Source organism: Petaurus breviceps, unplaced genomic scaffold (genome assembly GCF_028583685.1).
Source record: "Petaurus breviceps papuanus isolate PSGF00001 unplaced genomic scaffold, PetGlider_PUasm1.0 175, whole genome shotgun sequence".
NCBI lineage: Eukaryota > Metazoa > Chordata > Mammalia > Diprotodontia > Petauridae > Petaurus > Petaurus breviceps.
In genome coordinates this window covers 8,133,415-8,154,486 of record NW_027185764.1, presented here as the reverse complement: position 1 = coordinate 8,154,486, position 21,072 = coordinate 8,133,415, and the positions used below count along the sequence as shown (strand labels likewise).

Here is a 21,072-nt window from a genome sequence, read left to right as displayed (position 1 = left end):
CACACACACACACACACACACACACAAACTAGCCGTGTAACCTTGGGCAAATTATTTAACCCCAATTGCCCTTGAAAAAGCAATGAATGAATGAATAAATAAATAAATGAATAAATAAATAAAAGTTATAGAACTTCAGAACAAGAGGCACCTTAGAGATCATATAATCTAATACTTTTTTTTTAATTCTCAGAAAATGTATAATCTTGGGCAAGTCACTCTGCACCTCATTTTCCTTATTTATAAAATGAGAGAGTTGGCTTAGATGATCTCTAAGGTCCTTTCTAGCTCTTAAGATTCTGTGATCCAAGACTGAAAGTTAGGTCTCTCTTCCCTAAATCTTTATGCTCTACCCCTCTGCTTTTTTGACTTCACATATAAATGGAGAGTCTTTTATTGCCTGAAGTACTAGCTGTTCCACTGAGCCCAGAGCTTCCAAACCACAATCTGGAGGCTGTTAAAAAGACATTTAGTTTATTTTTTAGGCTCTTGCTCAGTACCATATTGCCTCTTACTTTACATACGATTGATAACAAGCTAGGTTATCTTTATTTTTCCTGATTAAACCCTTGTTCTTCCCTTCCTTTTAGCCCAAGAGCTTGGTAAAAGTGAGCACTTATTTCAGTTATTTCAGTATAGACCCTTTAGAGAGCATGTTAGGATTCAATCTTTAGGACCTCCTCTATTTTCTGATTGTTTCACAGAGATGTTGTCTCTTATACTTATTTTCTCATCTAAAAATAATAACATCCATTTTGCAAAAGTATCAAAATAAAGAATAAAGATGCAGAGTCTCATTCCCCTTATTTCAAATGACTCAGTAAAACTTATTGAATTTAATTTTTACTCTTTGCAAATTTTAGCTTTATAAAATTCATGAGAGTTATATGCAGAAAAAAGCAAGTATCTGGGTACAGAGAATCATTAGATGGTTGACCTAAGGCTTTGGGTGTAGGTCTTCATGATACCTCAATTATGCAAAAAGGACCTTTATGTTACCCAATATATATAATTGTAAGGAATAATTGTAATCATCACTGTAGCTTAAACATATAAAAGTCTTAAAAATCTATATTGTAATTCTAAAACTAATATCAAGAACCACTCTCGTTATTAGCCAAATGAAAGTTCATTCCAACAAGTTTAACTTTAAAAAGAAAACCAGTGCAAGTTAATAGTATTTTATTGTATTTTTAATGTGTATATAATAGCATTTTAATAGATTTTGGTCTGGTTTGGGGGTTTTCAGTCTTGATATTAAAACTTAAATTTAAGATCCATATGGACTATGCCATATCTTACTTAATAGGACCAAATTATGTTAATTGAAATTTGTATTCTTTTCTTCAACCCCCTTAAAATAAAATAAAAAGACCTTATAAAATAGAATTTCTCGTTATTTCATCTTTGGTAAGAAAAAACAAATTTCACCTCCACTTTTTTAAAAATAGCTCATTTATATAGCAGTTTAAGGTTTGCAAAGTAATTTACATATATCATCTTATTTGATCAATCATTAACCAAAATACTGTTTTTCTGTGTATGTTAACATTATATTAAATTCTTTCCACCAGAGATTGCCCTTAGCCCTAATAATCATGAAGTCCACATTTACAAGAAGAATGGGAACCAGTGGGTGAAAGCCCATGAACTGAAGGAACACAATGGACACATCACAGGTAATAGAATCCTTTCAAGAAAAGGCCTGAATGTAAGGTGAATCTGCCATGATGTTTAGAGTTCTATACCACTTACAGGCTGTCTTGATAAATGAGAAAATATTGTGCGCTGATTTCAGTTTATTATATATTATTGAATTCCTCTTAGAAGCCTAGCAGTGTTAGTGCCATGGGGAATATTAAAGCTGTAGAAGATTTTATCTTTAAGAGCTTAGTGATTAGTTAGCCAAGACATACATGAAACAACTCGAGGAGAAAAATTTATGCATGAAAGTGTGACCCAAACCATTCATAAGTGTTGGAGGAACATAGTGTTTTCTAAAAGGCTCCTCTTTATTTCCTCCTAAAAATTAAAATTCTGTTAGGATTTATAACTGGATTTAGATCCAAAGGAACATGGGAATTGAAAGAATGAAACATCCCCTTCTAGAGTAGATCTTTAGTTCTTTGTTAGGTGACAGGAATAGAAGGTGATGGACAGAATCCAAAAGTTAGCATGACCCTGTGAAGTTATGCTCCTATCCCTGCCGCCTAGTTACAGAATAATATTTGATGACTTGGGTAAGTTGTGGGTGCAAGTTTGTGGAAGTAAAAATACATTAATTTTCATGATTGCTTTATGTGACAAGCCATAAGATCATAGATTTAAAGCTAAAAGAGACCTTGAAAGATCTAAGACCCTCTATCATAGTTTCAAAGCTACCTGTGGGCTTCAAAGTTCTCTAATCCAGTCTCCTCATTTTACCGTTAAGGGAGCTAAGGCCCAAAGAAGCTAAGTGATTTTCTCAAGGTCATATAGATAATAGTGGCAGAGGCAGGATTTAAACTCTGTCCTCATAGCTCTAAAATTGAGATTCTCTTCAGTGCATCATGGCTACCTCTTACAATTTACAGGTGAGAAACCTAAGTTTATACAAGTAAGGTGACTTGTCCATTATCACATAGGGAGCAAGTAGCCCTTTGAAGGCAATAGAATTTTCTAGGTGTTTTTACTATAACAAATATGAGTGGTCCCTGCTTTTAAATGCTCTTCTGGAGACCTTTTTTTTTTTTAAGCAATTGGGGTTAAGTAACTTGCCCAAGGTGACATAGCCAGTTATTTTGTGTGGGTGGTAAGTATCTGAGGCCGGAACCGATCCTGGGTTCTCCCAACTCCAGGCTGGCGCTCTTTCTCACTGCGCCACCTAGCCGCCCTGTCTTCTGGAGACCTTTTAAAGTGGACAGCTTGAAGGGAAAATCCTGATGGCACACGTGCTGTCACATTGTTCTTTTCAGATAGTAACAGAAGCCATCAAATGAAAAGGTGATTTTGTTTATTTTCTTAAAGACAGTCTCTAGCTGGAAGTACAGGAAGTACTCCTAGACCCAGTCCTACTACTGATTGTCGAAGGAACTTTTACCTATTCCATTTCTGTCTTGGGCTTATTTACCCTGCTTAGGAAACCTGGTAGGCCACCTCTGCTCACAGGCACTCACCGCTTTAGTGCTTAACTCAATACAAACACCCGATCAATGTAACCACCTTCATCAGAGAATTCATGAGCTCAGGAGATGCTCCAGCTTCAGCCTACCTGGTAGCTGGGATTATAAGCATGAACCCACACATAGATCTTTACTGTGCATTATTGAATATAGTTTCAAATTTTACTAAAACCAATCAGAAGAGTGGAATTCAGTCTTTTTCTAAGATGTTTGTAGTTATTTTTTTGGGCTCAACTTTTGATATCTATTTGAAAGAATTATTTTATTCAAAATATTCTTGAACCTTATATGGATATTTCATTTTTTTGCCCTGCTTCAGGGTTTATCTACTTTTGTTTGTTGTGATTTGGCCTTAATCATACAGAATTTACTCTATGTATTTTTGCCAAGGACTTGGTGTGTACTATATAGTCTTTTGTTCTCTCAGTTCATCCCATCCTCACAACATTTTAATTCAAATGAGTAGTAAAGACTGCTGCTGATTGCTTTTCTTCTCATCATTTGAAATTTTATGTTATTTTCTGACAATATTGTTAAGCTTCCATTGCTTTATAATGGATCTTTAAATAATATGACCTTCCAGTTTTAAAAAAAAACAACTTTCTGTAGCAAAGAAAAACTTTCTTTAATAAAACCCTTGTATGGTTTCTAAAACTCTTTTCTGAGCATGCAGATTTGCCATCCTGAAAACTGCATTATTGGATTTTCCTTTACTTATTAGGGTCATGGCAGTAATGTATCCAGTGGTAGAAAACATTAAGAGACTAAATAATTGCATCACTGGCAGTATAACCAAAGGTCATCATTTTGACTTTTTACTAATTTTGCTTTCTTTTTACCTGACTTCTCTTAGCTAGGTCTGACCTATTTCATTTTCAGTCCTTTAGTCATTGGACTCATGGCTAACTTTCCTGGCTAGCTTCACTTGTGACCTGGGAAATCAATCAAGTAAACCAGCATTTATTAAGCACCTACTATATGCCAGGCAGTGTGGCAAGTGCTAGTGATACAAAGAAAAGCCAAAACAAAACCTTCCCCTGCTGTCAGAGTGCTCATAGTTTAATAAGGGGGGAGACAACATGCAAAACAGCTATGTACAAACAAGCTACAGGATACTGTATACACCCATATAGAGGATAAACTGGAGGCAATCAACAAAGAAAAACCATAGCATTTAAGAGGATCTGGAAAAGTTTCTTGTAGAAAATGGAAATAGGAACACTAACTGGATTTTTAACGTTGGAAATGTCTTTTTAAGCTGAAATAGGCCAAAGATGAAAGACAAAAGAAATAGCCAAAAAATGTGAACCATCCAGACATGTCCTTTTCCCTCCCCTTTCTACTTAGACTCTGTTTTGGGGTCCTTTGTGTTTTGGCTGGTTTTCTGTCAGAAGTCTCAGGCAGCATTTTTTTCAGTTCTGAAGAAAATGTTATTGGAATACTCTAAATATAACTATGGCAGGAGACCAGGGAACAGTCATTTTCCCAAATATTGACTAAACAGCTGAAATACTTCTGTTGCGACTCTATCTAAACTAAAAGAATGTCCATTAATATAGAGAAAGGAAAATGTCACAGCAGACTTACCAAAAGAGATGTCACATTTTTTTTCTCATATTAATTTAATCTTTTGTGTTAATGTTTCATCTTTTAAAAAAGAAAACACACAAAACTTATTGACCTAAAAGTAATGAGAAAGCAGGAAAAAATGCAAGGCTATATTAGGAAGAAATGACAACTTGCCTGCTGAGTATTTCCTTACTTCATCTCTTCCAAGCAAATGTTTAGAAAGGTAATGGGGTTGTACAGTTTTGAGCATGACCATGTGGTTTGACAGTTGCCAAGTTGGCTGTGAAGATTGGATGTCACAATAAGGCTAGATGGTTAGCCTTAAAAAATAAGAAGCCAGGGAGAGATATTTCCAGTGAAAAAAGCATTTGTAGCATTTTTCTTAAAACAAGTTCCTAGAGAGCAGGAATCTGCTGAAGCGGGGGACATGGTGGGGTGCTAGCAAGAAGTCTTTGTACTTTGCATACCTATATGTTTTAAAAAAAAATTATTGAGTTGTGGTTGTGGTAATTGGATGTTTGAGAGGAGGAGGAGGAAGAACAGTTCTTCCATTTCATCCAGTTCTCTTTTAGGCTTCCTCAGATACTTATTGAATGCTTATAATATCCCAATTATTGTGCTGGGCAGTGGTGGGTAAAGTGAAGCATAAGGAGAATAACTTAGAATTTACAGAACTTTGCAGTCTATTAATATTGAGTCTCATCACAACCTTCTGAAATAGGCAGGCTTTCCTCCTCTTTTCTTCCCTTTTTTTAAAGAATGAGGAAGCAGGGATGCTTATAGCCAGTAAAAAAAAGTTACAAAAGACCATTCAGAGTTTACCAGCCCTGTTCACTAGCACCACTGTCCCTAACCCTCTCACCTCTAATATGATAGAATCCAGGGATTCTGTTCTTGAAGAGGAACTTGAAAGAGGTTCATTGACTTGTCTGAAGTGACAATGCTAGGTAGTTGGAGAATCAGGAGTAGGATGTTTTTAACTCCTAGTCCAGGCCATCTGGGCCGGAGTGAGAGTTTGTTTATGGTTTTCCAAATTATAAAATCTGTCCCATAACAGTGATCCTCTCATGGAAAGTGTGTCTAAGTTGTAAAAGCTTAACATTATGACTAGAAAAGAGATGATAGGCCTCTAAGCTTGCGTTTTATTCTTTTATCTGAAACAAACTTAACTTAAAAGAAGTTTAAAAATTTCCTGCTTTTTCCACTTAGTTTTCATTTTAGGATCATAGATTTAGAGCTCAGAAGCCAGTAAGTCCAACTCCTTCATTTTGCAGATATAGAAACTGAGGCCTGAAAAGGTTAGCCCAAGACCACACTGTAGTAAATATTAAAGATGGGATTTGAATCCAGGTATTCAGATTCCAAAGCCATTGAGGACTCTTTTCACTGAATCAACCAGGGATATGTGATTTGTTTATCATTGGGGTTTTTGTTTGATTTATCACATTCTGATAATGGAATGATGGAATCCCCAATTGCTATTTTTTTTTTGCATTGCTGTTAATATTTTATGAGTGAATTTTTTATGCATATAAATTGAAATTTGTGGTATATTTTTGTTCCCTTTTTTCTTTCACCATTATGTAATGGCCTTCTTTGTCTTTTTTCGATTTTTTTTTTCTAATTTTAAATTTACTTTATCAGATATCATTGCTGCTTCTTTTGGAACTTGGAGTTTCATAGTATATTTTAGACAGATCTTTTAGTTTTAGTATAGCTATATCATTTTAAGCTTAGATGCAACTTCTAAGAGGCAACATGGTCTAGTGGGTAGAGTACAGGATTTGGACTCAGGAAGACTTGGGTTCAAATCCTGTCTCTTATATTTAACAGCTGTGGAACCCTGTATAAATCACTTAACCTTTCCGAACTTCGACTATTAAGTTTTAGACTGGGTTGTAGTCTGTATTGATAAAGGAACTTCCTACATAAAAATGTTCTTGACTTGACATGTTTCCTATAGATACCATATTGATGACTTTTTTTTCCTGGAGCCATTTTGCAGTTTTTAAAAATAGTTAAATTCATGCTATTCACATTTATTAATATAAGTAGTCAGTTGGATGTGGTTTTTTTAGCATACATATAGGTAGAGATACTTAATTCGTCAAACTTTTTTTTTTTGAGTGCACATTGTGTCAAAGACACAGTACCAGGCACTTTATGCTTAGTTTGACATAGTTGACTTTTTTAAGACTTTGATTGAAGTTTTAATTGCAGGTATTGACTGGGCTCCCAAGAGCGATCGAATTGTAACTTGTGGTGCAGACCGTAATGCCTATGTCTGGAGTCAGAAAGATGGCATCTGGAAACCAACCCTGGTGATCCTGAGGATTAACCGTGCAGCCACCTTTGTGAAATGGTCTCCTTTGGAGAACAAATTTGCTGTAGGTAGTGGAGCTCGACTGATTTCTGTGTGCTACTTTGAGTCTGAAAATGACTGGTGAGTAGTATTTAGAAATAATAAATGAGAACAAATTTGTAAAGTTGTACATTCTGACCTATTTTTGTATTCTATATAATATCCTGAGGCTCACATGGAACAGTGTCTAGAATTGGTTTATGGAAAAAACTGAGTGTTAATCTGGAGAATATTTTTCCCTTGAAATTTGTTATAAACTCTGTTAAGATATCCTTTGTGAATATATATAGATGATCAGGCCACACATACCTCTCTCTCAACAGAACCATCCATTTGTGTATTTTGGTCTGCAACCTTCTTTCCACTCTCTAAAATTAGACCTCTGTTCTCTCTCATCATTCTTTTCAAATTACAGTTTTATAACTGATGCTATTTTCTTATTCTGTTATATAAATTACAGATTTAATTATACTCAGAGGCCCACAGACATGTTAATATTTTCCCTTTCCCCCACACCTATTTCCTTAGACTTCTACTAGTATTGACTCTGAATTATTTTCCTAAACCATTCTTTGTTAATCTATTTTATTTGTCACGTTAGTATGTAAACTCCTCAGTAAAAATTCACTAGAATCTTGGAAGCATAATTGTGAATGTTGTACTTTATAAATCATTTGAAACTAAGCCAGTCAAAATAGAGAGATTTATTATATGTCTAAAGAACTTATTTTAACCATTCCCTCCTGTTTGCTGTGATAAGAAAACAATTCTGTTCCATCTGACACACATTCAAATATGGTGGTAAATAATCCCCCAACTTGGAAATGGTTTGTGGTAACCTGCAGTGTTTGTGTTACAGCCAAAATTAGCAGTGTACTTTTTACAGCCTTGCCATTTCTGTTGTATTTAGGCACAGCAAAGGAAGGGAATTATCTTCTTGTTTTTTTATAATACAATAAAACTTTCAAAGTTTGTACTTATTGGAAAGAAACCAGTCTGATTTATAAAATATATACCTTTTTAAAAGATTTGGTTTTCTTTCAAGCACAGTGAACAAAATGTTGCCTCTGAGGAGATTTGCTTTAATGAATAGATAAGAATTACTTACAATTAGCCATCAGTTGTTTCTGTGTAAATTGAGAACTTTTCAAGGGCTTAACATTTTATATTTAGGTAGGTTAGAGATAGTGTAAACCCTTGTACAATCTTATTTTTTCTGTGAATATGCATAATAAACCTTTTCTTTGCACGCCTTCAGAGAGAAACTTCACAACTCTGGTCTGAATTTTCACAAATTCCAAGCTTATGTGTTTTGAATAAAAGGTTCTTGGGTTTTTTTTTTACTGAATAACAGGGTGAAGGAAGTAATGTGAATGCGCTCTATTTTTTTTTAACTTTCTGTGAATTGAGAAGCTTCTTCTCAATTGTAATATAATATTTCAAAGGATTTTATATGTTAGAGCTGAAAGGAATTTAGAGGTCATTTTTGTCTATCTCTTTCATTTAATAAGTGAAGAAACTATGGTCAGAAGAGGTAGTATTGATTTGCCTAGGTCACATGAGTTAGTGGTAAAATTGAAGACAAAGATACTGGTCTTGATTTCTAGTCTGCTGATTTTTTAACTTAAAATAGCCTGCTAATTTACATGATGATGCGTCATCACTTTTTAAACAACAACCCAGAGACATCAAATGATGTTATGAATTGTTAAGTATCTTGCTCCTCACTGTGTGCATTGTGCTATACACTTAAATTCAGCCATTTGGGGGAATATCAAGCCTGTTTACATGATAGAGTCAAAAAAGTGAAACATTTCCTGCTCTTAAGGAGTTCACACTAATTGGGGGAGAAAAACACATAAAAGATAGTTTCTGCTACAAGGCAGATCTTAATTATTCCCTTGAAAATAGAATTGTAGCTTGATAGAAGACTATAAAATGAATTTGTAAGATTCAGGTACCTTGTAAACTAAGATGAAGATAAGGAAAGATAAGTAATTAGTGAATGTTGATACTCAAATATCATTACAGTTGTCAGTCTCACACAATTGTGCCTTCTTATCATATGTGACTCTTGTCCTTGTTCTTTACTATTCATTCCATGTCCTCCTATAAAACCTTTACAGAGGGACCATCCAGCAATCTCTCAACATTTCATCCATTGATTATCCTTTCCTCTCACTGCATGACATTTGTACATCTTTCTGATAAATCATTGTGCCATCTCTCCTACACAGTTTTTCATGGTATTCCTCTACCATGTAGCATCACCAGAACACTACTGATGTTAAACAAGCTAGGCTGTGGTTTCAGGGAGAAATTTGGAGTCATTAAAAGCATTTCCCAGTTTACTAAAGGGAATCCAATTTGCAGTCTTCATTCTAGTGAATTCAGGACTCATTGTCCATTTGCAGTGCTTTTCCAACATACATATAATGGCATTCCATGTCCTATACATCTAAGGATTTAGTAGAGCATGAGCAACAGGCATTTTTTATTTCTTTGGTTATTCTAGTGTGAATGATGAAGCTTAACTCTTTAGTGAATGTGGATTTCATTCAGAAGGTTTTGCATGGTTTTAGGTATTGATATAAACAGCACATTGTCGGCCATTGCCATCTGTAGGGAATCTCTCTCATTTGGACTTAACTATGAACCAACCTCCTCTGGTTCATGACATGGCATGTTTGACAAGCATGTATTTCTATTTTTGTGCCTTGTTGATAATTAATAGATAGATAGATTATATGTAATTTCTGGACCTACACAATGTGAGAATTAGTTTTGATTGACTGCATATTTGTTATAAAGGTATTCTTACCACCACCACCAGCCCACCCCAATTTGGGAGAAGATAAGGGGAAAGGAGAGAAAAAATAATTTTGTTAATAAAAAAATAAATTTGTAAAATGATGCAGAAGTTAACTCTACTGTTGCACCTTTCAAGGAAACATTGGAGGAGAGTTGTAAGGCAGTGTTCTGTTCTGTCAAATCAAATGTTGTTTATGGCCAGCAGGTTAGTGAGCACAGTGAGATTTTGCCATCTCTCTCTCTTTCCATTATTTGTATGACTTTAAAGGTGTAGTATGATATGGAAATCTGGGCCTGGAGTCAGAAAGATCTGAGTTCAAATTCAGCCTTAGAGTCTTCCTACTTGTGTGACCCTGGGCAAGTAATTTGATATCTCTTTGCCCCAGTTTCCTCAGTTGCCAAAAGGGGATTCTAAAAGCACCTACCTTCCAAAGTTGTGAGAATCACCTGAGATAATGTTGGTAAAGTGCTTAGCACAATGCCTGGCACATCATAGACACTAAATAAATACTTGTTCTTCTTCCCTGCACCTCCCCTTCATATTTTCATCAAGGATGCCCTTTGTACATGTGTGGATTGTAGTTACTGATACTCTCTTGGTAATTTTTTTAAGTAATAATAAAGTCTGGGAGGCAGAGCCAAAATAGCATAGTAAAAGCAGGGAATTTCTTGAACTCTCCCCCAGACCTCTCCAAATACCTCTAAAAAATTACTCTAAACAAATTCTAGAGCAGTAGAACCCACAAAATGAGAGAGTAAAACAAATTTCCAGCCCAAGACAACCTGGAAGGCCAACAGGAAACGTCTGTCCCACTGGGCTGGAAAAGGAGCACAGTCCAACGCAAAACATGCCAGCGCAGACCTGGAGCAGGTCTCAGGGGACTGAATACTGGCAGCTGTGGTGGTTTCCAGACTTCTCAACCCTAAATGGCAATCCATAAATGCCTCGAGACAACTTGGAAGGTCAGTAAGGAACAATCTGTTGGACCTGGGTGAGAAAAGAAACAGTCCTTCCCCAGCCCTGGGGCAGCAGCAACAGCAACTGTTTCTGGAGCTCCTGGCCCATAGATGGTGGGGGGATCGAGCAGCTGATCAGAGGGGAATTTCAGGGATATCTTTGCTGGCGCTAAGGCAGCATTCTCTTGTTTTACCCATGTTTGGGTCTGTGTTGCAGTCCTGGGTGGCTGTCCTAGTGCAAAGAGGAGTGCTGGCATGGTGGATCTTATGGCGGCAGTGGAGAGGGAGCCCTCTTCATAGTTCAAAGGCAGAAAGGAGTGCTTGTGGTCACTCACAGACCAGAGCACAGGCCAGGGAGGAGTAAACACTTCTCCTTTGGTCATACCACCTTGGAATAATTGAAAATTTACAGGTCCCTAGAAGTATCTCTAAAAACAGTTGCACAAAAACCCATGAAGCTTGGGACAGTACCCCCTCCATGCTGGAAACAGAGCCCTACTTAACAAAGAGTTAAAAAGTCAGGTAATTGGGGAAATGAACAAAGGAAAAAAAAAACCTCAGACTACAGAATCTTACTTTGGTGACAAAGAAGATCAAAATAGACAATCGGAAGAAGACAACAAAGTCAAAGCTCCTACATCCGAAGTCTCCAAGAAAAATATGAATTGCTCTCAGGCCATAGAGAGCTCAAAAAAGAATTTTGAAAATCAAGAAAGAGAAGTAGAGGAAAAATTGGGAAGAGAAATGAGAGTGATGCAAGAAAATCGTGAATAATGAGTCAACAGCTTGCTAAAGAAGACTCAAAAAAATACTGAAGGAAATAACACCTTAAAAAAAAGACTAACCCAAATGGCAGAACAGGTTCAAAAAGCCAATGAGGAGAAGAATGCCTTAAAAAGTAGAATTTGCCAAATGGAAAAGAAGTTCCAAAAGCTCACTGAAGAAAATAATTCCTTCAAAATTAGAATGGAGCAAATAGAAGCTAATGACTCTTTAAGAAATCAAGAAATTATAGCACAATGTGTGGCTAGATGGCACAGTGAATAGAGCACCAGCCCTGGAGTCAGGAGGACCTGAGTTCAAATCCGGCCTCAGAAACTTAACATTAGCCATGTGACCTTGGGCAAGTCACATAACCCTAACTGCCCAGGCTTCCCCCCTCAAAAAAAAAAGCAAGAAATTATAGCACAAACCAAAAGAATGAAAAAATAGAAGACAATGTGAAATATCTAATTGGAAAAACTAACCTGGAAAATAGAACCAGGAGAGATAATTTAAAAATTATTGAACTACCTGAAAGCCATGATCAAAAAAAGTACCTAAACATCTTTCAAGACCTTATCAAGGAAAACTCCCCTGATATTCTAGAACCAGAGGGCAAAATGGAAATGGAAAGAATCTACCTTCTGAAAGAAATCCCAAAAGCAAAACTTCTAGGAATATTATAGCCAAATTCCAGAGTTCCCAGGTCAAGGAGAAAATATTGCAAGCAATCAGAAAGAAACAATTCAAGGATTGTGGAAACACAATCAGGATAACACAAGATTTTGCAACTTCTACATTAAGGGGTCGGAGGGCTTAGAGTATGCTATTCTGGAGGTCAAAGCAACTAGGATTAAAACCAAGAATGCCCTACCCAGCAAAACTGAGTATAATCCTTCAGGGGGAAAAATGGCCATTCAGTAAAATAGAGAACTTTCAAGGATTCTTGATGAAAACACCAGAGATGAATAGAAAATGTAACTTTCAAATACAAGACTCAAAAAGCATTTTTGAAAAGGTTAACAGGAAAGACAAATTATAAGGAACTTAGTAAAGTTGAACTGTTTACATTCCTACATGGAAAGATGATATTTGTAACTCATGAGACCTTTCTCAGTATTAGAGTAGTTGAAGGGAACATATGTATGTGTGTGTGTGTGTGTGTGTGTGTGTATGTAGAGAGAGAGAGGGCATAGTGAGTTAAATATGAAGGGATGATATCTAAAAAATAAAATCAGAGGGTGAGAGGAATGTACTAGGAGAAGGAGAATGAGAAGGGTAGAACGGGGTACATTATCAAATAAAAGGCAAGAAAAAGCTTTTACAATGGAGGGGAAGAGGGGAAGGTTAGAGGGAATGAGTGAATCTTCTTCTCATCAGATTTGGTTTAAGGAGGCAATAACACACTCAATTGGGTATGGAACTCCATCATACCCTAACAGGAAAGTAAGGGGGAAGGAGATGGGGGGGGGGGGTGATAGAAGGGAGGGCAAATGGGGGGAAGGGATAATCAGAAGCAAGCGCTTTTGAGAAGGGACAGGGTCAAAGGAGAAAATAGAATAAGCAGGGAGTGGGATAGGGATGGAGGGAAATATAGTTAGTCTTTCACAGCATGACTGTTAGGGAAATGTTTTGCAGGACTTCATGTGTATAACTTACATCAAATTGCTTGCCTTCTCAGTGAAGGTGGGAGGAGAAGGGGAGAGAATGTAGAACTCAGAGTTTTTAAAATGAATGTTAAAAATTGATTTTACATGCAACTGGGAAATAAGATATACAGGCAATGGGGGTTTAAAAATCTGTCTTGCCCTATAGGAAAATAGAAGGAGAATAGAAAATAGAAGGGAATAAGAGAAGAGTTGGGGGGAGTGACAGAAGGGAGGGCAGATTGAGAGAAGGGGTAGTCAGAATGCATGCTCTCTTGGGGTGGGGGAAGATAGGGAGAAAATTTGGGACTCAAAATCTTGTGGAAGTGAATGTTGAAAACTAAAAATAAATTTTCTAAGCATTTTTAATAAAAAAATTATAAAGTCTGACTCTTTACCATGTGTTTTGTATCCTCCCCACTTTGATATTTCTTGAAAATTAATCCATCAAACACCCTCAAAATTGTTCTCCAGCATATATCTCTTCTGAGTATATTTGGATCACCCACTCTGTTCAACATATATACATGTTTCCTTATGTAGGGCTGAACTTCCCTCAGGACTATGGCAAACATGTTTGCAGACAGCCCAATATTAGATGTTATCATCCAAATGTTGTGGGTAGAGTGTCATTGATGAAAAATAGCTTGTTATAAATCTTGACACATTTTCTATTTGTTTTCTGTTGATTGTCTTCTTTCCACTTTCATCCTTAAATGCTCTGAGCATGATCTGTCTTAATTCGGTCTCATCAAGCTTTCTGTAAGCTTATTTTGCCTCTAGCCAGCAGCTGGCCTGCAAACATCTCTGAAGCACTTTCTGTGTGCCTGGAATTGCATGAAGTGCTGGAGACACAAAGAAAGTTAAAAATAACCCCTGCCCTCAAGAGCTTATTTTAAAGGGAGACAACATGGAAATAAATATGTGAGATACTGTTCCTCTTTCACTATCCTCTTCCATAAAGATTTTTCTGATTAGTTTATATTTCCTTTGGCTGCCATCTTTCCATTTGGTAAGGGATCAGATGTTAATTCACTAAAGTATTTTCTGGGATCTTTTGGTCTCTTCACAATGGCAGTTGATTTACATGTTAACTTCTTTAGTAAATATGATAATCCATGTAAATTTCTGTTCTTTTATCCATTTCCCTTTTTTTAACATCAACAACTTGTTTAGGTTAGGTTGGGATTGTCTCAATTGCACATAATTTTCTTTTTATTTTAAAATCAGGTATCAATTTTGTTCTTTCCTCTAACTCTTATGTGTGGCAGCTAATCTGAAAATTACTCTCTTATAGCTAGTCATTTTCTGTTAGTATTTAAAATAAATGTTTATGCTATTTGGTGCTCGTTGTATCCAGCACCTGCTGACTGTCTTCTTGAATAAAATATTTCTGAAGACATGTATAAACTGATGCAGAGTGAAGTCAGCAGAACCAGGAGAACAATTTATACAGTAATAATATTTTAAAGATAGATGTCTTCAAGCGACTTAGGAATTCTTCATCAACACAATGACTAACCACACTAGTACATGTGAAATTCATACTTATCTACTTAAGTAGAATTATGTGACATTGGGAGCTATGGTATGACATCTCTTGGTATGTGTATATTTAAGTTACCACTTTTTTTGGCTTTTAGGTGGGTGAGCAAACACATAAAAAAGCCAATTCGTTCTACTGTCCTGAGTTTGGATTGGCACCCCAACAATGTTTTGCTGGCTGCTGGATCTTGTGATTTCAAATGCAGGTGAGAAAAAACTAAATTTGATTTATAGATTTCAAATTTACTCACTAGGTGTTAATTCATTTTGTGTTATCAAACTTAAAACAAAGTCAAGAAGTAATAACATAGAAAGACTGGGACCTAAATCCCTTTATACTTACATTTTTTTGTTTTTAGAATCTTCCTGCCAATATCAGAAAATATGGGCAATATAGAGTGGAAAAAAGTTTTTACACTGACTTATTCTTTCTAATATGACATCCCTGACAGTTGCCCTTATGATATCACCTCTATGATATTAACAAAATATAGCAAAACTACTGTTATTTATAAAGTGATATATATATATATATATACTAGTTATTTTTCTTAGGGCATGACCAGAAGAAATGCAATTGAGTTTGGTGATAGTTTGCAGGATTCATACTAATATAATTGCTTTTTAAACTTTATCAATATATCACTAACAAAGAAACAGAAATCTTGAATCTGCCCTTCTGTGAAAAACAGTATTATTTGGAATATGTAAGACTAGAAAAGATGTGAGGAATCCATTAGGTTACATGAAGAAAAAGACAGCTGGTATCACTACTCTGGGGTTATTATTTGGAAAAAATGCTTGTTCAATATTTAAAACCAGATTTAACAGTAGGGAATTGAGGGAACATCAATTAAGTTTGGCTCATCTAGTGAATTCTATTTTAACATAGAGCTATGCAGTCATCTTTCAGAATCCTTCCTAGGGTTTTGAATGTCATATGGTCTCCTAAATTTTGATTTGTTCCTACAGTATGTTCAGCTACCCTTGTTTTTGGTATGCAGCATAATGTCATAGCTTCTCTGGAAGTTGGAAATAGGCATTGCTAACAAAGAGAAAGAGAATAGCTACCACCACGATTTCTATTAGAACAGATCTGAAAAGATGATTATCAGGATAGAGTTTGGTTCACATTATATGGCAAATACAGAATAGCACGTGTTATTCAAAGTGTAACAAAGGAGCTTCATCCTTTGAATATATAATTTTCTGGATATAATTTCATTTTGTTTGATTATCATAATCAATTCATTATTATTCTTCCATCATAGCTTAAGATAAAATCAGTTCAGTCTCTGACTTAATGACTACCCCTGCTCACCACTTCCTTCCACTGTTGAGGTCGAGGTGGGTGGACTTTTTTGCATTAGTATAGGCATAAAGTAATAATGGCCAAGGATGGAGGGATAGCAGTGAGAATGGAAAGGGATGAATTTGATGCATTACTGAGGAACAGTTAGTAGGGTTTGATGATTGATAGGGTCCAAGTAAAGGGGAAGGAGGCGTCAAAGATGACTCCAGTGTTCAGAAGCTGAGTTAATGAATTAATGGAAGAATGGTAGAAACAAGGAAGTTGGGACAGGTTGCTAATTTGGGGGTAAACCAATTTTAGTGTGATGAATTGATTTTTAGGTTATATGCACATGAAGACATTAATTAGGCAGTTTAAGACTTAATTATTTAAGCCTAGTGCTCAGGAGGAAGTTTAGGGGTTGAGTTTTAGGCTCAAGAACCTGGCTTTCAGATTGCTTATCCTTAAAATGAAAGAATTAGACTTGATTTCTGAAGTCCATTTTATCTCTGATGTATGATTGAGAGTGGATGAATGTTTTTAGAATATAGGAAAAAAGCAGACTGAGCCATGAAGAGTGCATTGTGAAGTGGAAGTAGAAGGGAGGGAGGGGAGTTATTCCTTTTACAACATTTTCATTTTTTTTATGTTATTATGCAGATACTCTTGTTCATGCTTTCTGCCCTAAAATTTTGGATTCCTTTGTCAATTTCTTTGTTGTGTTTTAATTGACAACTAATAAGGAGTTCCATCTTTATCTGTGCCTTAGATGTTTCATCTGTGAAAAATCTCTTTCACAAGACAGTTTTACAAATTCTTGAAGACAGCTAACATGCTGTCTTCCCATTTCTAGTTTAAACATCCTTACTTCCTTTAGCCAAGCCATTCTTGTTGCCTTCTTTTGGACATTTGCCCTTGATTCTTAAAATCAACATAAATGAGAGTATACTGTGAAATTATTTAGGCCAGTTTGCTTTTGAAATTATGAGTGCATATATATTTTTCCAGATGAATTCATGTTAATTCACAACTTTACACTGTTAAATCTGATTTTAAATGAAACTCATTCTTTCCAAGTGTTAGGGTACTAGCTCCTCTTTTCAATGTTAGATATCCTTGAATTTCATGAGGATGTTTCAGCAGTACTTCAAGGACTCTTGAATAGTCAGTCCCTCCATCAAATCAGAACCTTTCTGCCCCACCCCCCACAAACAGTAAGTGGTCTTTGAGAGTTGATGTGGCCCAAGAATTAAAGGGCTGCCTCCTGCGATGTTCTTGAGTAGTTAGTTAATCTCTGCTTGAAGATCTTCCAGTTAAAAGAAATCTGCTACAACCCAAGACATCCCATTCTGTTTATGGTTAGGGAAAAGGATTGGATCTCTGGATTTTGTGAGTGAAGAGAATCCCTGCATGAGGAAACTCTAAGTTGCCACCTTTTCTGCAGCTTATAAAGTTGCCTAGGGGTGGCTAGGTGGTTTAGTGAATAGAGCATTGGCCCTGGAGTCAGGGGGACCCAGTTCAAATTTGACCTCAGACACTTTACACTTACTAGCTGTGTGACCTTGGGCGAGTCACTTAACCCCAATTGCCCTTCCTTCCCCCCTCCAAAAAGTCAATAAATAAAGTAAAGTTGCTTAGAGCAAAGTGGCTGCACAGGTGTCAACATTAGGGCTTGAACTCAGTCTTCCTGGCATTAAGGCTACCTCTCTACTGTAGCCTGTTCCTGGTTTACTTTAAGGACTGTTCCACTTTTTGGGAAATTTTTCCTGAATTTCAGCCTGAATATGCCTTTCTACGAGACTTCTACCTATTGTTTCCAGCTCTGTAAACACAAGCAAAGTAAGTCTAACTTTATGTTATTCCCCTCAAGGTACTTGATGCTGGCTGCCTTGTTCCTCTCCCCTCTAAGTCTTCTCTAATCTAGGCTAAACATCCTGAGTTCCTTATTAGTTTACACTCCTTCCCCACCTTCCTGATATCTCCTTTTTTGATATTCCACAAACTGTCAGTATCCTTTCTCAATTGTGACAACAAGAGCTGAATGCAATACTGCAGATGTGGTCTGACCAGGGGAGAGTGAAGCAGTACTGTTACTTCCTTCATTCTGTACACTTGGATTCTCTCAGGGTACCCTAAGATCAAGTTAGTACTTTTGGCTGCTGTGTACTGGTGAAGGGCAGCATAGGTATAGCCAGCTTTAGTTGGAATGACCTAGCTTCAAGTCCTTCCTCTAATATGTACTGACTGGCTTTGTGACCATTTGCAAGTCACTTAACGTCTTAATGCCCAGGCAACTCTCTTAAGATTTTAAGTTGTGTTCAACTTGATAATCTGCACCTGTGGAAAGAATTTCCATGCTGGGAATTTTCTGTGCTAATGGGTCCAGAACAAACACATTTTTTTTGTTGCATAGTCATAATAGTGAATTGCTGTCCACTAAGATCCCAAATCATTTTTATATGAACTTTTTGTTAGCTACAATTGTACAATTGAATCTTTAAACTTGTATTGGACTTCAAATGTATTCCTATTTTTATTTTATTAATAAGATTTAGTCCATCATCCTGACCTTTTGATATATGTTTGTTGTGAAACAGTGATCTAGCCGACAGTATGAGCCCATATCTTCATCTTGGCCACAAGTGCCTTGCTGAAATCCAGGTATGCTACATCTGTGGCATTCTCTGACCTGCTAATCTGATAATCCTGACAAAAAGGAAACAAGTTTAACCTGGAATGACTTGTTTTTAATGAAGGCATACTGACTGTCAGCATTCATTGCTGTCTTTTCCAAAAGGATCTCTTTAATAATATGTTAGAATTTTTGCTAGAAATCTGTCAGCCTGTACTTTGAAGAGTCTACCTCCTTCTCCCTTTTGAAAATTGGGACATTTTTCTCTGTTCATTCTCATGGCTCACCTTCTGTTCTCCAAAATTTTCAAAGATCATTGGCAGCAATTACATCTGCCAGGTTTTTCAGTGCCCTGAGTTATAGTACATCCAGGCCTACTGATTTGAACTCATTGTGGGAAGCTAAATGCTGTCTTCTTATCTGATAACTATTTTTATGCATTCTTCCCAATACACAGATCATCCTCATTGTCAAATAAAATGAACTAAATAAGAGTTGAGTTGTCTTTTCTCTGTCCTCTTTTATCATCATCTCACATCTCCAAATTTAGTCCTGGATGACAGAGACAGTCCATCCCCATCCCATAGCCAAAAGCCTTTTCCAGCTAAGACCTATTGAATTTTTCACTGCTGGAGTCTCGACCAAGACTCCAGGGTCACCTCTGTGTCACAGTGAAGCATTGGTGTGGAGCTTCAGCAGGATGGAGGGTTGTGTGGGTTAGCAGAATGTAAGGGTGTGGGTGTATAAAATACAGGTATTCAGATATGGTTAAGACCTTGGAATAAGGAGAAGGGATTCAAGTGTTGTAGCCCCACCACTTACTGTGTCATTGTCACTTAGCCTTCTTGTGCTTAGATTGTCCCACTGTACAATGGGAATATAATACTGGCACTCTTTATTCCTTGCAGGATTGTTGTGAGTTAAATGCTTTGGAAGCCTTAAAAAAATTACATAAATTCAATTTTAATTTAATTTAAATTCTTGTTCATTTGTAGTTTTTTTCTCCCCCATTCTCTAGAGTTTTTTCTGCCTACATTAAAGAAGTTGATGAAAAGCCAGCCAGTACTCCATGGGGTACCAAGATGCCTTTTGGTCAACTGATGTCAGAGTTTGGTGGTACCGGAAGTGGTGGTTGGGTACATGGAGTTAGTTTCTCTGCCAGCGGAAACCGCCTTGCTTGGGTCAGCCATGATAGTACTGTATCAGTTGCCGATGCCTCCAAAAACATGATGTAAGTATTCTTTTTTTTTTTTTAACATAAAGTGGTTTCCATTTCTGAAGCCTTTTCTTCCTTGTAGAAATGGGATATAAGAAAGAAAGTCAAAACAGGTCTCTTTTAGGTTAGTCAGCTGAGTTTAACTCAGTTTAAAATTGCAGAAATACATTGAGACTTTGAATTTGGAAATTTTCACTGACAGAATAGGTCCCTTAAGACATATTTGTACTGAGTAACAGCTAACTTTTGAAATGTTTTTAAACCTGGACTTGAAAAAAGATTATCATGAAAAGAGCACTGGCCCTGGAGTCAGGAGGACCTGGGTTCAAATCCGGCCTCAGGCACTTGACACACTTACTAGCTGTTTGACCTTGGGCAAGTCACTTAACCCCAATTGCCTCGCCTTCCCCCCTCAAAAAAAAAGGGGGGGGGGTTATGTTCCTACAGCCAGAAACAGTATCTAATGAAAGAACTGTTGAAAATTCCTTTGAGAACTTGCCTGATTTGGTGCTGATATGTATTCCTTCAAAATAGCCAATTTATTCTGTTGATCATAATTCCATACATCTTCCTTTCTGCCACATTGGTTCTTAACAAGATTTTAAATAAATATCATTTGCTGGGTCTATTAAATAGATAATTTCTTGCCCTATTTACTAAGTGAATATTCAACATTTCCATTAATTTGGACCCAGTTAAGTAATGCCTAAAATTTTTTATGCTAATTTCTCTGTGATATGTTAGAACAACTTGAATTATGATAAGCCCATTTATTATTTAAGTTCTCTATGACTAGTTACAGTTTACATATTTGTTTGTTGGAGAATTGAAGAAAAACAATTCAGTCATCTTTTCTCCTATCAGTTTTTGTTTTGTTTTGTTTGTTTTTTTGGAAGGTGGAAGGCAGGACAATTGGGGTTGAGTGACTTGCTTAAGGTCACATGGCTAATAAGTGTTAAGTGTCTGAGGCCGAATTTGAACTCAGTTCCTCCAGACTCCAGGGCTGGTACTCTATTCACAGCTGCCCCTCTCCTATCTGTTTTTACCTTGTCTTGATAAACACAGATTTCCAAGGGAATCTGAAGTTATCTGGTTCTTTATTTTAATTACTAATGGAATG

General features: G+C 36.5%; 1 protein-coding gene across 2 annotated transcripts in view; it reads left to right on the top strand.

Moving 5' to 3' along the window:
• The window catches only part of ARPC1A (actin related protein 2/3 complex subunit 1A), a 341,638-nt gene that overhangs the window by 314,640 nt on the left and 5,926 nt on the right, over positions 1–21,072 (top strand). For both annotated transcript variants that reach the window (XM_069084743.1, XM_069084742.1), the window contains 4 exons: positions 1,575–1,679; positions 6,951–7,173; positions 14,912–15,019; positions 19,755–19,967. In XM_069084743.1, coding sequence (XP_068940844.1) covers positions 1,575–1,679; positions 6,951–7,173; positions 14,912–15,019; positions 19,755–19,967 — 649 coding nt within the window. The remainder of the gene's footprint in view (positions 1–1,574; positions 1,680–6,950; positions 7,174–14,911; positions 15,020–19,754; positions 19,968–21,072) is intronic.